The sequence below is a fragment of the Protopterus annectens genome, chromosome 8.part0, assembly GCF_019279795.1.
Source record: "Protopterus annectens isolate FY-2018-M chromosome 8.part0, PAN1.0, whole genome shotgun sequence".
NCBI classification, from domain to species: domain Eukaryota; kingdom Metazoa; phylum Chordata; order Ceratodontiformes; family Protopteridae; genus Protopterus; species Protopterus annectens.
The window spans coordinates 276,135,080-276,148,338 of NC_056741.1; the positions used below are offsets into that span (position 1 = coordinate 276,135,080).

The window sequence follows — 13,259 nt, forward strand, 5'->3', positions numbered from 1 at the left end:
AGATTACCAATGTCTTTGTTTATGAGTTCCATGATGATACGTTCCATGGCCTGGCAGACCAGGCTCGTCAGGCTATTGGGGCGGTAGTTCCTGGGGTCCGTCGTGGCTCCCCCTTTGTGGAGTGGGATAACTGTCGCGGTGCGCCATTCAGTGGGTTCAAAGCCTGAGGTGAGGCTATGATTGAACATGGTGCTTAGGTAGAGTGCCAGTTCATTCTGTAGTTCGTGTAGAACGCAGCCTGGGATATTGTCTGGTCCCATGGATGCTGTGTTCTTGGCTTTGGAGAGTGTGTTTTTTACCTGTGCAGCCATGATTATAGGAAATTTGCATTCTTCCAGTATAGAAATGGGCCCTCTAGGGGGTGAGAGGGGGGTAAAGTTAGCACTGAACCTATCTGCTAGGATGTTGGCAATATCAGTTGGTTCTGTATATTTAGTGCCATTATGCTGTAACTTGGAGCAGACATGAGTGTTCCCATTTAGATTCTTGACATAGCTATAGAATGCTTTGTGGTTGTCTTTAGAGTCAGTGGCAATTTTGTTTTCGTAACTAGCTTTGGAGGATTTTATGAGGGATCTCAGCTTCTTACCGAGGTTGACCAGGGAGTTCCTCCAGTCATGGGATTTTACTCTTTTTTTGCAACAGTTTCTTTCTTCTGTTGTAGAGTTTGTTTATCGCAGAGGACCACCAGATTGGCTTCCTTTTTTTTGGAGGATAACATCTTGGTTCTATTAGGGATAGCATGATCCATGCACTCGTGTAAGTGCTTATAAAGTGCATTTGTGTAGGATTCAGCAGTCATACCTCTATTGTCCATCTGCATGGGTGTCATGAAGTTTGCCACTTCTGTCTTAAGAAGTGTGAAGTTGGCTTTTGAGAAGTTTTTTACGATGGTTTCCCTAAATGGGGCTGGGAGTGGGATGTGGATGTCTAGGCTGATAAGCTTGTGGTCGGATCTGACCAATGAGGAATTGACCTCTGGTGTGGAACACCAGTTTCCCATGTTGGTAATGACCAGGTCTAGGATACTGCTGCCCCTGGTGGGGGTGTGAATAAGTTGATCCAAGGCGTTGGAATTTATGAATTCTAGAAAACGTTGAGCAAAAGAGTTGGTACATGAGTAGTTTTCCCAGTTAATGGTGGGGTAGTTGAAATCGCCCATTATTAGGGTGTTGGGTTGTACCCTAATACTTTCTAGTGCATCAAGAAATGAGGAGTGTGAATCCTGGGGCATGGTGGGGGGTCTGTAGCAAGCTACAATTTGGATTGCGGTCTTGCCCAGAGTTAGTTGCACTTGGATAATCTCAGATGCATTATGCTGTGCAACTAGCCTGGAGGTGTGGATATCCTTAATGAATATGGACACGCCTCTGCCTTTAGTGCTTCTTTCTGGGTTAGGTGGCCGAAAGGTGTGGTATGAATTGAAGCCTGGTAATGCAGGGGTGCTCTCTGGAGCTTTGAACCAGGTCTCTGTCACATTTACAACCTCCAAGCCAAAACTCCCCTTAGTTTACTACGGTTTGATTTGTACCTTACCTGTCAACAAATTACTCCTGCCTCTACAGTCTCTACCATATTCAGATAATCTGCCTGGTTTTGACTGATGATTACGCCAAGTATTTTGATGCTCAGCATTTCAACTGCTATTTATTTTGCAACTGTATTTGTCTGCAGCATTCCTGCACACACTTTTCTTACATTCCAGTACGCCTTTTCCAATGCACTAAATATTTTAAATTATTTATTTGTTTTTGTGTACTTTCCTGAAACAGGTTAATTGCTGAAAAGTGACTCCTGTGGTTCGATTCGGCCACCTTAAATATAATAAATAAAAACAAGCTAAAGAGCACAATGAATCATCCACTGCTCCTAAGCCAGCAAATTGCCATCCAACAACAAGCCCCTAAGGCAAGACAATGTACCAAACACTTTAGTCACAGGTGACTCTATAATCAGGTACACTGATGTTCCACTCACCAGACTAAACAAGCAGAAAATTACAGTCAGCTGCCTGTTGGGTGCCAGGATCTGCCACATAACGCATGCACTCAAGTCACTCCACAAGTACAAATATGTCACTGTCCATGTTGGAGTGAATGAGACGTACCTCCCTGGACTACACGAAGAGAGACATGAAGAGCTCTCAGATCATGTGGCCCAGGCAGGTATGACCCTAGCCCTGAGTAGCATTCTGCCTTCGCCCAGAATTATACCACAGTATAAGGACAAAATGATTGACTTCAACAATTGGCTAAGCTTCTGGTGTCACTCAAAGGGGATCCAGCATCTGTCTGCCTGGGACGACACGATCGACAAACCACGATGCTTTGCCAGAGACTCTGGTCTGCACCCTTCACCCCTGGGATTCAGGTTACTGGCTAAAGCTCTTGCCACCCCTATAGTGCCTTTTTTAGGCAAGGTTCAAAGGACAAAACTACCACCGTAACAGATACAAGCATGCAAAATCTGAAGGTAATGCTACTCAATGCTAGAAGTCTAACCCTCAAAATTCACTCTCTCGAGGCACTCCTAAAAATGGAGAACATCGATATCTGTGCAATAACTGAGACCTGGTTCAAGGCTCGAGACAGCACCCCTGCAATACCAGGCTAGAACACACTTTTCAGCCACCAAACCAAGATCGAAACACTAAAGGTGGAGGAGTGTCCATATTCACCAAGGATTCACCAAGGATATTCACACCTCCAGGCTAGTTGCCCAACACAATGCATCTGAAATTCTCCAGCTGCAACTAACATTAGGTAAGACTGCAATCCAAACTGTAGCTTAAAGATCCCCCAGCATGCCCCAAGATTCTCACCACAATTTTCTAAACATACTGGAAAATATTAAGATACAACCAAACACCCTAATACTGGGTGATTTCAACTACCCTGCCATTAACTGGGAAAACTACTCTGGCACCAGCACCTTTTCCCAACGGTTCGTGGAATTCATAAATTCCAACGCCATGGATCAACTAATCCATTGTCCCATCAGGGGCTCTAATATCCTGTCCCACCAGGGGCTCTAATATCCTAGACCTGGTCATTACCAACATGGGAGATAGATGCTCCCAATCAGTGGTTACCCCCTCATTGGTCAGGTCTGACCATAAGCAAATCACCCTTGACATTCACATTCCAGCCCCACCCCCCAGTAAGGAAACCTCAGTAAAAAACTTCTCCAAAGCCAACTTCATGCTACTCAAGTCAGAAGTGACAGACTTCATGACACCCATGCAGACTGGAGGTGAAAGTTCAACTGCTGAATACACTAAGGCACTGTATGAGCACATCCACTTGTGCATGAATCGTGCCATCCCAAATAGAACCAAGACACTCTCCTCCAAAAAAGGGAAGCCAATCTGGTGGCCCCCTGCCATAAACAACTATACAACAGAAGGAAGAAACTGTTGCAGAAGAGAGGAAAATCCCAGGATGAAAAAAACTCCCTTACCAGCCTCAGCAAGAAGCTGAGATCCCTCATAAAATCCTCCAAAGCTAGCTATGAAAATAAAATTGCCAAAGACTCCAAAGACAACCACAAGGCATTCTATAGTTATGTCAAGAATCTAAATGACAATGCTCAGATCTGCTCTGAGCTATAACAGACTGGCATTAAATATACTGATCCCATGGATATTGCCAATATCCTGGCAGATCGATTTAGTGCCAACTTCACCCCCCTCTCACCTCCTAAAGGGCCCATCTCAATATCAAATGATTTAAATTCTGTTAATCATGCCACACAGGTAGAAACCGCACTCTCCAAAGCTAAGAATACAGCATCCATGGGACCAGATGACATCCCGGGCTGTGTACTAGATGAACTACAAAATGAACTGGCACCTCACCTAAGTGTCATGTTTAATCATAGCCTCACCTCAGGCTTCGTGCCCACTGAGTGGCACACAGCTACAGTTATCCCACTCCACAAGGGGGATCCACCTTGGATGCCGGGAACTACCGTCCCATCAGTCTGACAAGCCTGATCTGCAAGGGCATGGAAAGCATTAGCATGGAACTTATAAAACAAAGACACTACACTGGTAACCTTCAAACACTAGACCTCACCCAGTTTGGGTTCGTGAAGGGCCGATCATGTCTCCTGAAGCTGATTGACCTCTTCAAATCAGTCTCCAGAGCTATGGACGAGGGTAAGGAGGTCCACACAGCCTATCTAGACCTCGCCAAGGCCTTCAACACCATCTCCCACTCTGGAATCATAGATAAACTTACTAAGTTGGGCATAAATCCCTACGTCACCAGATGGGTTGCCAACTGGCTTACTGACAGAACCCATACTGTAAAAATAGCAGACTCCAAATCCAGCTCCTGCCAAGTGACAAGTGGAGTACCTCAGGGTTCAGTCCTGGAACTGCTCTTGTTTGGCATCTACTTCTCTGAAGTACGGGCCAACACTAAGGGACTCAGGCTAACAAAAGTTCGCAGATGAAACTGGGAGCCATTATTGAATCCCCAAATGATGTAGATATTCTACAAAAGGGCCTTACAGAAACAGATGCTTGGTGCCAAAGCCATGGGCTCAAGCTTAATGCCAAGAAATGTATAGTTATCACCAAAATGTGATGAGACATAGGGACACATGTTGGACAGTGGTCTCACCTTCGATAACCAGATCGCCACAACAGTCAGGAAATCCTTCTATGTAGCATACCTCATCACTAAGGGCTTTTCAAAAAAAAAAAAAAAAAAAAAAAGGTCATTGTCCCACTGTACTCATCCCTCATTAGACCCATTAGAGTACAGCGCCCAGTTTGGTTATGTACCTCACAAGACATCTGCAACAGTTGCAGATATAGCTCATTAAAAGAATCACAGGCCTAAAGCCAATGCCCTATGCTGACTATCTAAAAAAACAACAGCTGGCTATACTCTGTGGCATATCGTCTACTCAGAGGCGATCTCTGCTTAACATACAAGGCCATGTCAAACCCTGAGATGTTGGACATGCTCCACTTAAAGAAATCCCAATCCCTCAGAGCCACACGCTCCAGGGATCTAAACCTTGTCATCACAATGAACAAAACAGGCTATAGGGATAGGTTCCTGACCCAGAGACTCCCCATACATGTCAAGCAGAGCACCTCCTTGGCCTTCTTCAAAAGGAACCTTGAAGATTGGATGGGAGATAGGAAATTCACCACGGGGGTCATGTCAGTCGCCCTGCTAGACAGGGTTCCAGGGAAGTAAATATTGTGGGAAGAAATATCCAGGGAATTCACCCCGGGGGTCATGTCCGTCACCCTGCTAGACAGGGGTCCAGGGAAGTAAATATTGTGGGAAGAAATATCCAGGGAATTCACCCCAGGGGTCATGTCAGTCACCCTGCTAGACAGGGGTCCAGGGAAGTAAATATTGTGTGAAGAAATATCCAGGGAATTGTTATGGCTAGGCTTGTATAGGCCCTACGGCCGACAGCCTAGTACCAACTTATGAACCTATATATACTTCTGGCTTCTGTGCACAGAATGACCACTGTGATATTCTTGAACCTTTCAACATGATGGACTTGCCTCATTAGCAAACCCAGCACCCATGTTACAATTATTTCTCAATCTGCTTTTTATTTTGATGCCAACATGCAACATTTTACTTCATCTGTATTACTTTTATTAATTTCAATTACACACTAATAATTGCTGTGCTTCTGGCCTAAGTTGTCGCTAAAAAAGGTCTGGATCCAGTTTACTTACCTTGTTAACAAATAACAATAATGTTAATCATTTCAGTTGCTGAATTCAACTACTGTGTCAATGAACCAGGCCGTCCAATCTCAATACTATCCAATGTTTAGTTACTTGTTTGATAACTGGCTTAAGTAGGCTGGCCCTATAACCCAGGCCAACATCAACACAAAATCAGTAAGAAAAGTTATTCAGAAATATTCAAATTGGAAGACTGATGAAGATATACAAGTTATAGTTTAAGAAAAATATTTACACTAAAATACATTGCAAATACTTTAAAAATTAACAATCACCTTGGAGTCTAGAAAATGCAAGCAGCACAAGGCTTGTATCACAAAAATACAGTGTCTGAAATTCTTATTATGACCTGCAAACTATAAGGAAAAGTGGAATTAAGGAAATGCTGAGCTATGTTATAAGTCAAAGTAAAATAAAGCACATGAGAAGAACCCATACTGTTAAGTTCAACATTTTTTTTAAATTAGTCACGACAGATGTTTCTGATAACTAAGATAGTCATCTGTTGTCACAAAAAAGGCAACAACAGGTATTTTTGAACAGCGACAATAACTTGCTTCTAAAAGATTCATAGGGAGAACATTTAAATACCAGTGACCCTATTTGCTAAAATGGAAATAGCTCAATCATTTGCTTCTCGCAGGGCCTTCACAGAAGAAAGTATGTCCACCATACTTATAAGTTCTTCAGACACTCCTTTCATTTCTCAACAATTTCTGCAAGATCATTTCTCCAACTTTAGCTTGATCTGTTAGTATAAGGGGATAAAAGCCCTTAAAATAACCCAGGCAACCAGAAATCAGTTAGTTGCTCCTGCTGGAACTGGCATGCAGAATGAAGAAGTGACAAAGTACCGCCTGATCGCCTTTCACTTGGTGGTGGTGAGGGGGGAGCTTAGAGATAAGTTAGTGAGGGCAGACTATTTTCTGTAGGCCCAGTGGAGACCGGGGCTCAGAAAAGCATCTAGCCTGAGCAAGCGGGCAGATCTGGGAAGCTGTCACCATGAGCAGAGAATATCCTAAGATTACGGCTTATCACTTCCCTGTCAATAGTTTGATTCCAGCACAGTTGGGGGTAGTGCCATAACCTACTCAAGCCAGTCTCTGCATGCAGCAGAGGCAGCACCCAGGGTCAGTCACCTTCCATGAGAGACCAGTAATTATGGAGTGGAGCAAGTGATTCCAGTCTGGAGTTGTTAAATGTGAAGGCAAAGAAGAGCCTGTGTACTTGTAAGTGCAGAGTCCCAGAGAAGCCATTATGTAGCACAGTATTCCACACAAAGCTTACCCAGAGTACCCAGATGAAACTGTTTTTTTTTTTTTTTTAATATTCTCCTCTCCCTTTCTGACTTTTTATTTTTAATAATTCTCCATTTCTGACAACTTCAGCAGTATGTTGCCAGTCTCACTCTTGCTCCTGAGTTGCTAGAAAGTTTCTCCATGGCCTCTCCTAACTCCTCTCAACACCTGGTGCTTCACATCAATCACAAATGCAGATGCTACTTTTCCACATTATCAGTATCACACGTGCTGCTTTCTTGGCCTACCAGTATCAGTCAGTCAATTGTGCCCCCCCCCCCCCTCCACCTCCACCTCCACAACAAGACTTTAGTGGAAAGCCTCTTTCTTCAACAGGATAGCTTCCCTAGTGCCTTGTGTCCATCAGGATTACAACTAATACAACTACCAAAAACCTTTCTGCCACAGTAATAGGGCTGCAGGAGTGTAGAACAGTGACAACTGGATGAAAATGCTGAAAGTGATGGACACTATTTTCAATGTGTGGAAGCCTGGAACAGTACCTCTGGACTGGCAAACTGAAACAGTGATACCCATTTTTCAAAATTAAAACAAGGTCTGCTTCACTTACAAGTATGATACATCTCAGTCTCCACAGGAAAGTGTAAGGCTTGTGTGGGAAAGACTTCACCGACTTCACCCAATAATTACGCCTCTAATTAAAGAGCAGTAATCCGGATTCTGGTATCACTGTAGAGCAGTGGACCAACTCTGTTATCTACACAGATTGTGGGAGGTCAAATGAATATGCTGACACTGTACACATGCACTTTGTAGACTTGGAAAAGATATTAAACAGTGTAGGCAGAAATATCTCATGGGAGGTATTACAACAATACGGGGTCCAGGGGTTGTTGTTACATGCCATGCAGTTGTGTTTTTGAGAATATATTCATGGTATTAAGTTGAATACATTCAAGGTGGACATACAACTCCACCAAGGGTATGGCTTTTCCCCTCCTGTTTGTGGTGTTCTTGGATAGTCACTCAAACAGCAGCCAATAGCTGGCAAGTATCCAGGCTGGGGATGTAACCTTTCCTGTTTTCACATATCATCCTAGTCACAAGTGAAGCATCTCCAGTTTGCAATATACTGCAAAGTGTAAAGCAGCTGAGATGTAAAGCAACACCTCCCAAAACGGAAGTCTTGGGTTCTCTCCTGGAAAAATGTGGCTTATTCTTTGCTTGTGATGGAAGAAAAGTACACAAGTGGGGATGGAGGCAATTAGGAGACTAACCACTGGATGGGTGCAGCAGGAACAACAACAGAGCAAAGTTTGATTGGATTTTTTTTTAAATGACAACTGAGTCACAGGTCAAAGTTCTCTGCTTGCTGTTCTACATACTCATCCTCACCTGTAATCATAAGCTTTGGGTAATGATGCTATATATAAAAATGAAAAGCATTCAATATAAATTCATATGCCATTCAACAGGTAAAAGTATAAAATATGTATTAAGCAACAGGACAGGACAGGAAAAAAGTCAAGGTGAGGTGTTACCCAGCAGTGTCCCACAGGATGTGAACTGTAGCTACTTCATTTTGGGTGACTTCTCAAGTTTAAAATATACACGTAGTCACTCCAGGGAGATTACTGTACCACTTTATACCTTACTGATAGCTACTTTGTTGAATACGATACTACATTTAAGCTACTTAAAAACTTGAAAAGAAAAGAAAGAATGACTCCTGGCTTGAAAAATTCAACTACTCAGAAAGGCTTTAGGAACTGTTAGTGTAAAATGCTTTTTATAGACAGAGTTGACCTCTGTTTTCACTAGATGCCATATATAAAACAAATTTACAAGAAAGTCTATACCAACAGATCAAGGAATCTAATTCAAATAATACACAACAATAACAGGGGAAGAATGACATAGAACAGCTGCTTTCAAAAATTATGCAAGTCCCCTCTTACCATCAGAAGTCAGTCATTAACTTCCAGTACATCATATTATGGCCAATGAAATATATGTAAGGATATAAACATCAAAAATGCAGTGATTCTGATGCGTAGCTGGGTTGTGTCACCTAGAACAAAGTGAGGAGCTTGGCAATCCAAGAGGAGCTCAAAGTGTAGCCGCTGCTCTTTCATATGGTATGGCCACCTTGTGAGAATGTTCCCAGGCATCTCCCACTGGATGTGTGCCAGGCACAGCCCAGAGAAAGATCATCCCTGGACAGACTCAGCACAGACTGGATAGCTCATGTCTAATCACTTTTCCTAGGATTATTTGAAAATGATTATTTAGAAACTTTTGGGGGGGGGGGGGGTGAAGAAGTTGATGTATCTTACTTGGCTTGCTGCTACCACCAGGGATGACAGTTTAGAAAATTACTATAAGAAAAAAATCATAGCTACCTTCACTGAACACGTGACAGAAGATTGCAGTTGGCATGGGTTACATTTAGCTTTTTTTCACTCAATGCTGTACACAAAATAAGTCAGATCTTTCTAATAGGAGAGTGCCTGAGGTGCATAACCTGATGGTATATGAGCAAGAAAAAGGACAGCAATAATGTTCTTTTGCCTTTCCTTCTGAATGAATGACAGCATTCCAGCATGAATTGACCATTCTGTTAGGTCACTTAAAATACGTTTAAGTGCTTACTGGAATATATATCACAAAGATAATTAAAAAAATACTGCAACATTACAATAAACCATTTACGTGTCCACATTCACATGGCATGAACCCTCTGCTTAAACATCACAAATATACCCAACAACAATGCTGTTTGAATAAGTAACTAGACTGCATGGGAAATCATAACAAATCAGGCAACAAATTATGCTTTTTTCTTCAGTGCAATAGCCTAAGGCAATCAAACTACTTTCATTTCCAAAAAAACTAGAGTAATTCAATTTATTTTTTTCTTTAGAAACAACTTGAATCAAAAGCAAAGTACTAAATGTTTTTGTGACATTCATTCATGTTTACAGCAATAAGAAAGTACTAGAAATGATACACTCGGCACACAAGTCTACATCCCACAGCCACCACTTGTACAGAGCAATGCCCTATAGCATGTCAGTTCAAAGTTGTTTAAAAATAACAGTTTTGTCAGTATTTATGTCAAAAGGGGTGCACTGTTCTAAAGCTTAGGCACCCAGCTTCAGTTTTTATATATTAATTACCTTGAAAAAAAGAAATTCTGACCTAATTAATTAATTAGGACTATGGAGAACAATTCCAAGCAATCAAGTATTTAAGAGACAAAGTGTATTTTCTATTAAAATAAGGGTACAAAGCAGCCCCAAACAAAAATAAATAATCATCAGCAGAAATGTTTGCAAACAGTGCTGAAAAATTTCACACTTTCCATTTACTCTTCACATACTCAGAAGTTCATGAGACACACTTTATTGTGCTACGCAAAGTTCTGTCAACATTTTTGCACTTCAGTTAATAAAAAAGACAAAAGTACTAAAGAGCAGACTAAAAATAATATTAACTTTAACACTTTGCAGATATGGAGCAGACTAAACATAACATTAACTTTAACACTTTGCAGATATGCAACTACACTATCTCCAGTTTAACTTTTATTCCCCCTTTTAGAACACACAACTAGAAAATGTCACAAACGTGAGATTTTTATGTAGCCCAACACCATAAGTAATTTCAAAGAGCTAAAAGCTTTCACCAAGTGACTGAAATTGAGCATCCCAGTTTCATGCATTTTTTCTGTTTATTACAATTATACCATGTTTTAAACTGTTAATAATTAAAAGAAGTAACATCAACAAGAAATATAACACCTCTGACCCAGAGAAGACCCACAGTGGGGCCCATTTTCTCGATTTGCAACACCCAAAAGAAAGTGAGCAGATAAACACTTACAGTGTACTCTGCACTCCTCCTGTGTTAGCCTGACTTAAAACCTGAGTTAAAGCTTTGGGTCGTAACATCACTGATCCACACAATAACAGCAACAGAAAATCTGTCTTTCTTCCCTTCGTGCTCCTCAGTCAGCTGCCTATTCATCAGCTTCCTGCAAGAGTCAGAGCAGGGGAGGGGAGGAGAGGAAGGTGAAAGAGAAGTCCTTAAGCATTCTGGGAGTTGTAGTATTAGGAGTTTTAAGAGTTTTGATAAGTCTACAGATGACTTCCAAGAGTAATTTTGGCTAACAGAGTGTGGAGAAAACTGCAGTAAGCTTTTGTAAATCTGGTGGTGGTTTGACTACACGCTGGTTAGGATTTTATTTATTTGTTTATCTTTGTTTGTCAGGAAAGGCTAGCTGGGTTAATCCCATTTTCTCAGAATGTCCCGGGAGAAAATCTCCACAGTCATTACAGATACAAAGTACAGAGAATATTACAAATACATGCATAAAGTAAGATAGTAAGGAGTTTAAAACATTCTTGAGTTAAACACAAACCACTTTGCTCACAGGTTTGTTGCCATCCTGAGTTAAATATAAGTCTTGCCCACTATGAAACGAATTCTTGGCTAAGTCCATAAAATACTAGACTGTACCTCTGATCACACTCCTGCTAAGATACCACATACATACCTCTCAACTGTACAGACTTTTGCAGAACATACACATTTTTTGCTTTGTATTTTTGGACCATTTCTCATTAAAATTGTGGTTTTCTGGTAAATCATTGAGGGTTAAAGTCAGAAAATAATGACAGACATTTATTTGAGTTTCAGACTTCAGAAAATTCATGTTAATGCAAAACCTGTTATTCTAGCAATTGTTTAAGTTTGTAAGAGCAATATTTAAAAACTGTGCCTATTTTTGGGCCTTTGCCCCCCATTATTGATGGCTTTGTCCAGATTCTTGCTGTAAGATGTTGAGAGGTATGCAAAGTATCTCTTGATCTGTCTCACTACACATAAACACACATCTTAAAAATATTTCCTTAAAGATGATATGTAGTCTGTATCAAAAGACGTATAAATAAATACTACAAGGCCTCAACATGTACAGTTTTGAGGAAAAGAGGCAGCAGAGAAAAGCATAATGAGCTAAATGTGAAGATACAAGGTGAGTGGTTCAAGGGAAAAATAAAACATAGTTATTTTCACTAAAAAGTCAGTGCATAATAAGGTCAGTCTTCATAAAAATGTAGTAAGGTTAAAAATAGTAATTAAATTCAAAAACCATGGAATATGCATCAGGCTTTCCTTACAAGAGCTTGGGGAGATTAGTATGGCCTGCAGTTTATCAATTCAGTAATAAGTAACAATTATCCTTATCTGCTTTTCATGTGCATAGTGTATGTATGTATATGTATTTATGCGTGTATATATGTATGTATGTATTAGGGGTCGCCACAGGGGAACTCCGGTCCGCTAATGATTGGCAGTAGATTTTTACGTGCTGGCTTGCCAGGCCTAATGCACAACCTTCAACGGAGGAACGCCCATTCATGCATGTCGATACACAGAAGACGCTCTAACTGAGAATCAAACGTGTAACATCTAACTGTGAGGCAACAACGCTACCGCAGCACCACCACCGCAGTTCCTATAGATATATATATATATATATATATATATATATATATATATATATATATATATATATAAAACCCAGCCACTGGGGATGCACAAGCCAGTGCATTTCTTTGTGCTGGTCCCAAGCCCGGATAAATGGGGAGGGTTGCATCAGGAAGGGCATCCAGCATAAAAAAACTTTTGCCAAATCATACATGCGGACAACAGTACAGATATACAAACTGGATTGGTCGAGGCCCAGGTTAACAACAACCGCCACCAGTACTGTTGTCCAACAGGGTGCTGGCAGAAATTGGGCTACTGTTTGCCGAAGGAGGAGAAGAGGGGGAAGGCATGCCCGAAGGCAGGTAAAGGCTAGGACTGTGATAGCGAGGGTCAGAACTTTGAATGTTGGCAGTATGACTGGTATAGGGAGAGAGCTTGCTGATATGATGGACAGAAGGAAGGTTGGTATATTGTGTGTGCAAGAGACCAGATGGAAGGGGAGCAAGGCTAGGTGTAGCGGAGGCGGGTTCAAATTGTTTTATCAAGGTGTGGATGGGAGGAGAAATGGCGTAGGGGTTATCCTGAAGGAACAGTATGCTAAGAGTGTTTTGGAGGTGAAAAGAGTGTCAGATAGAGTGATGTTTATGAAGCTGGAAATTGATGGTGTAATGATGAATGTTGTTAGTGCATATGCTCCACAAGTTGGGTGTGCGATGGATGAGAAAGAAAAATTTTGGAGTGAGTTGGATGAAGTGGTGATGACTGTACCCAAG

General features: G+C 41.4%; 1 protein-coding gene across 1 annotated transcript in view; it reads right to left on the reverse strand.

Moving 5' to 3' along the window:
* The window catches only part of LAMTOR2 (late endosomal/lysosomal adaptor, MAPK and MTOR activator 2), a 253,821-nt gene extending 242,772 nt beyond the window's left edge, over positions 1-11,049 (reverse strand). Inside the window, exon 1 of the mRNA XM_044079768.1 lies at positions 10,876-11,049. Within this exon, the coding sequence (XP_043935703.1) occupies positions 10,876-10,943 (68 nt within the window). The 5' untranslated portion in view covers positions 10,944-11,049. The remainder of the gene's footprint in view (positions 1-10,875) is intronic.
* Between the last annotated feature and the right edge of the window lie 2,210 nt (positions 11,050-13,259).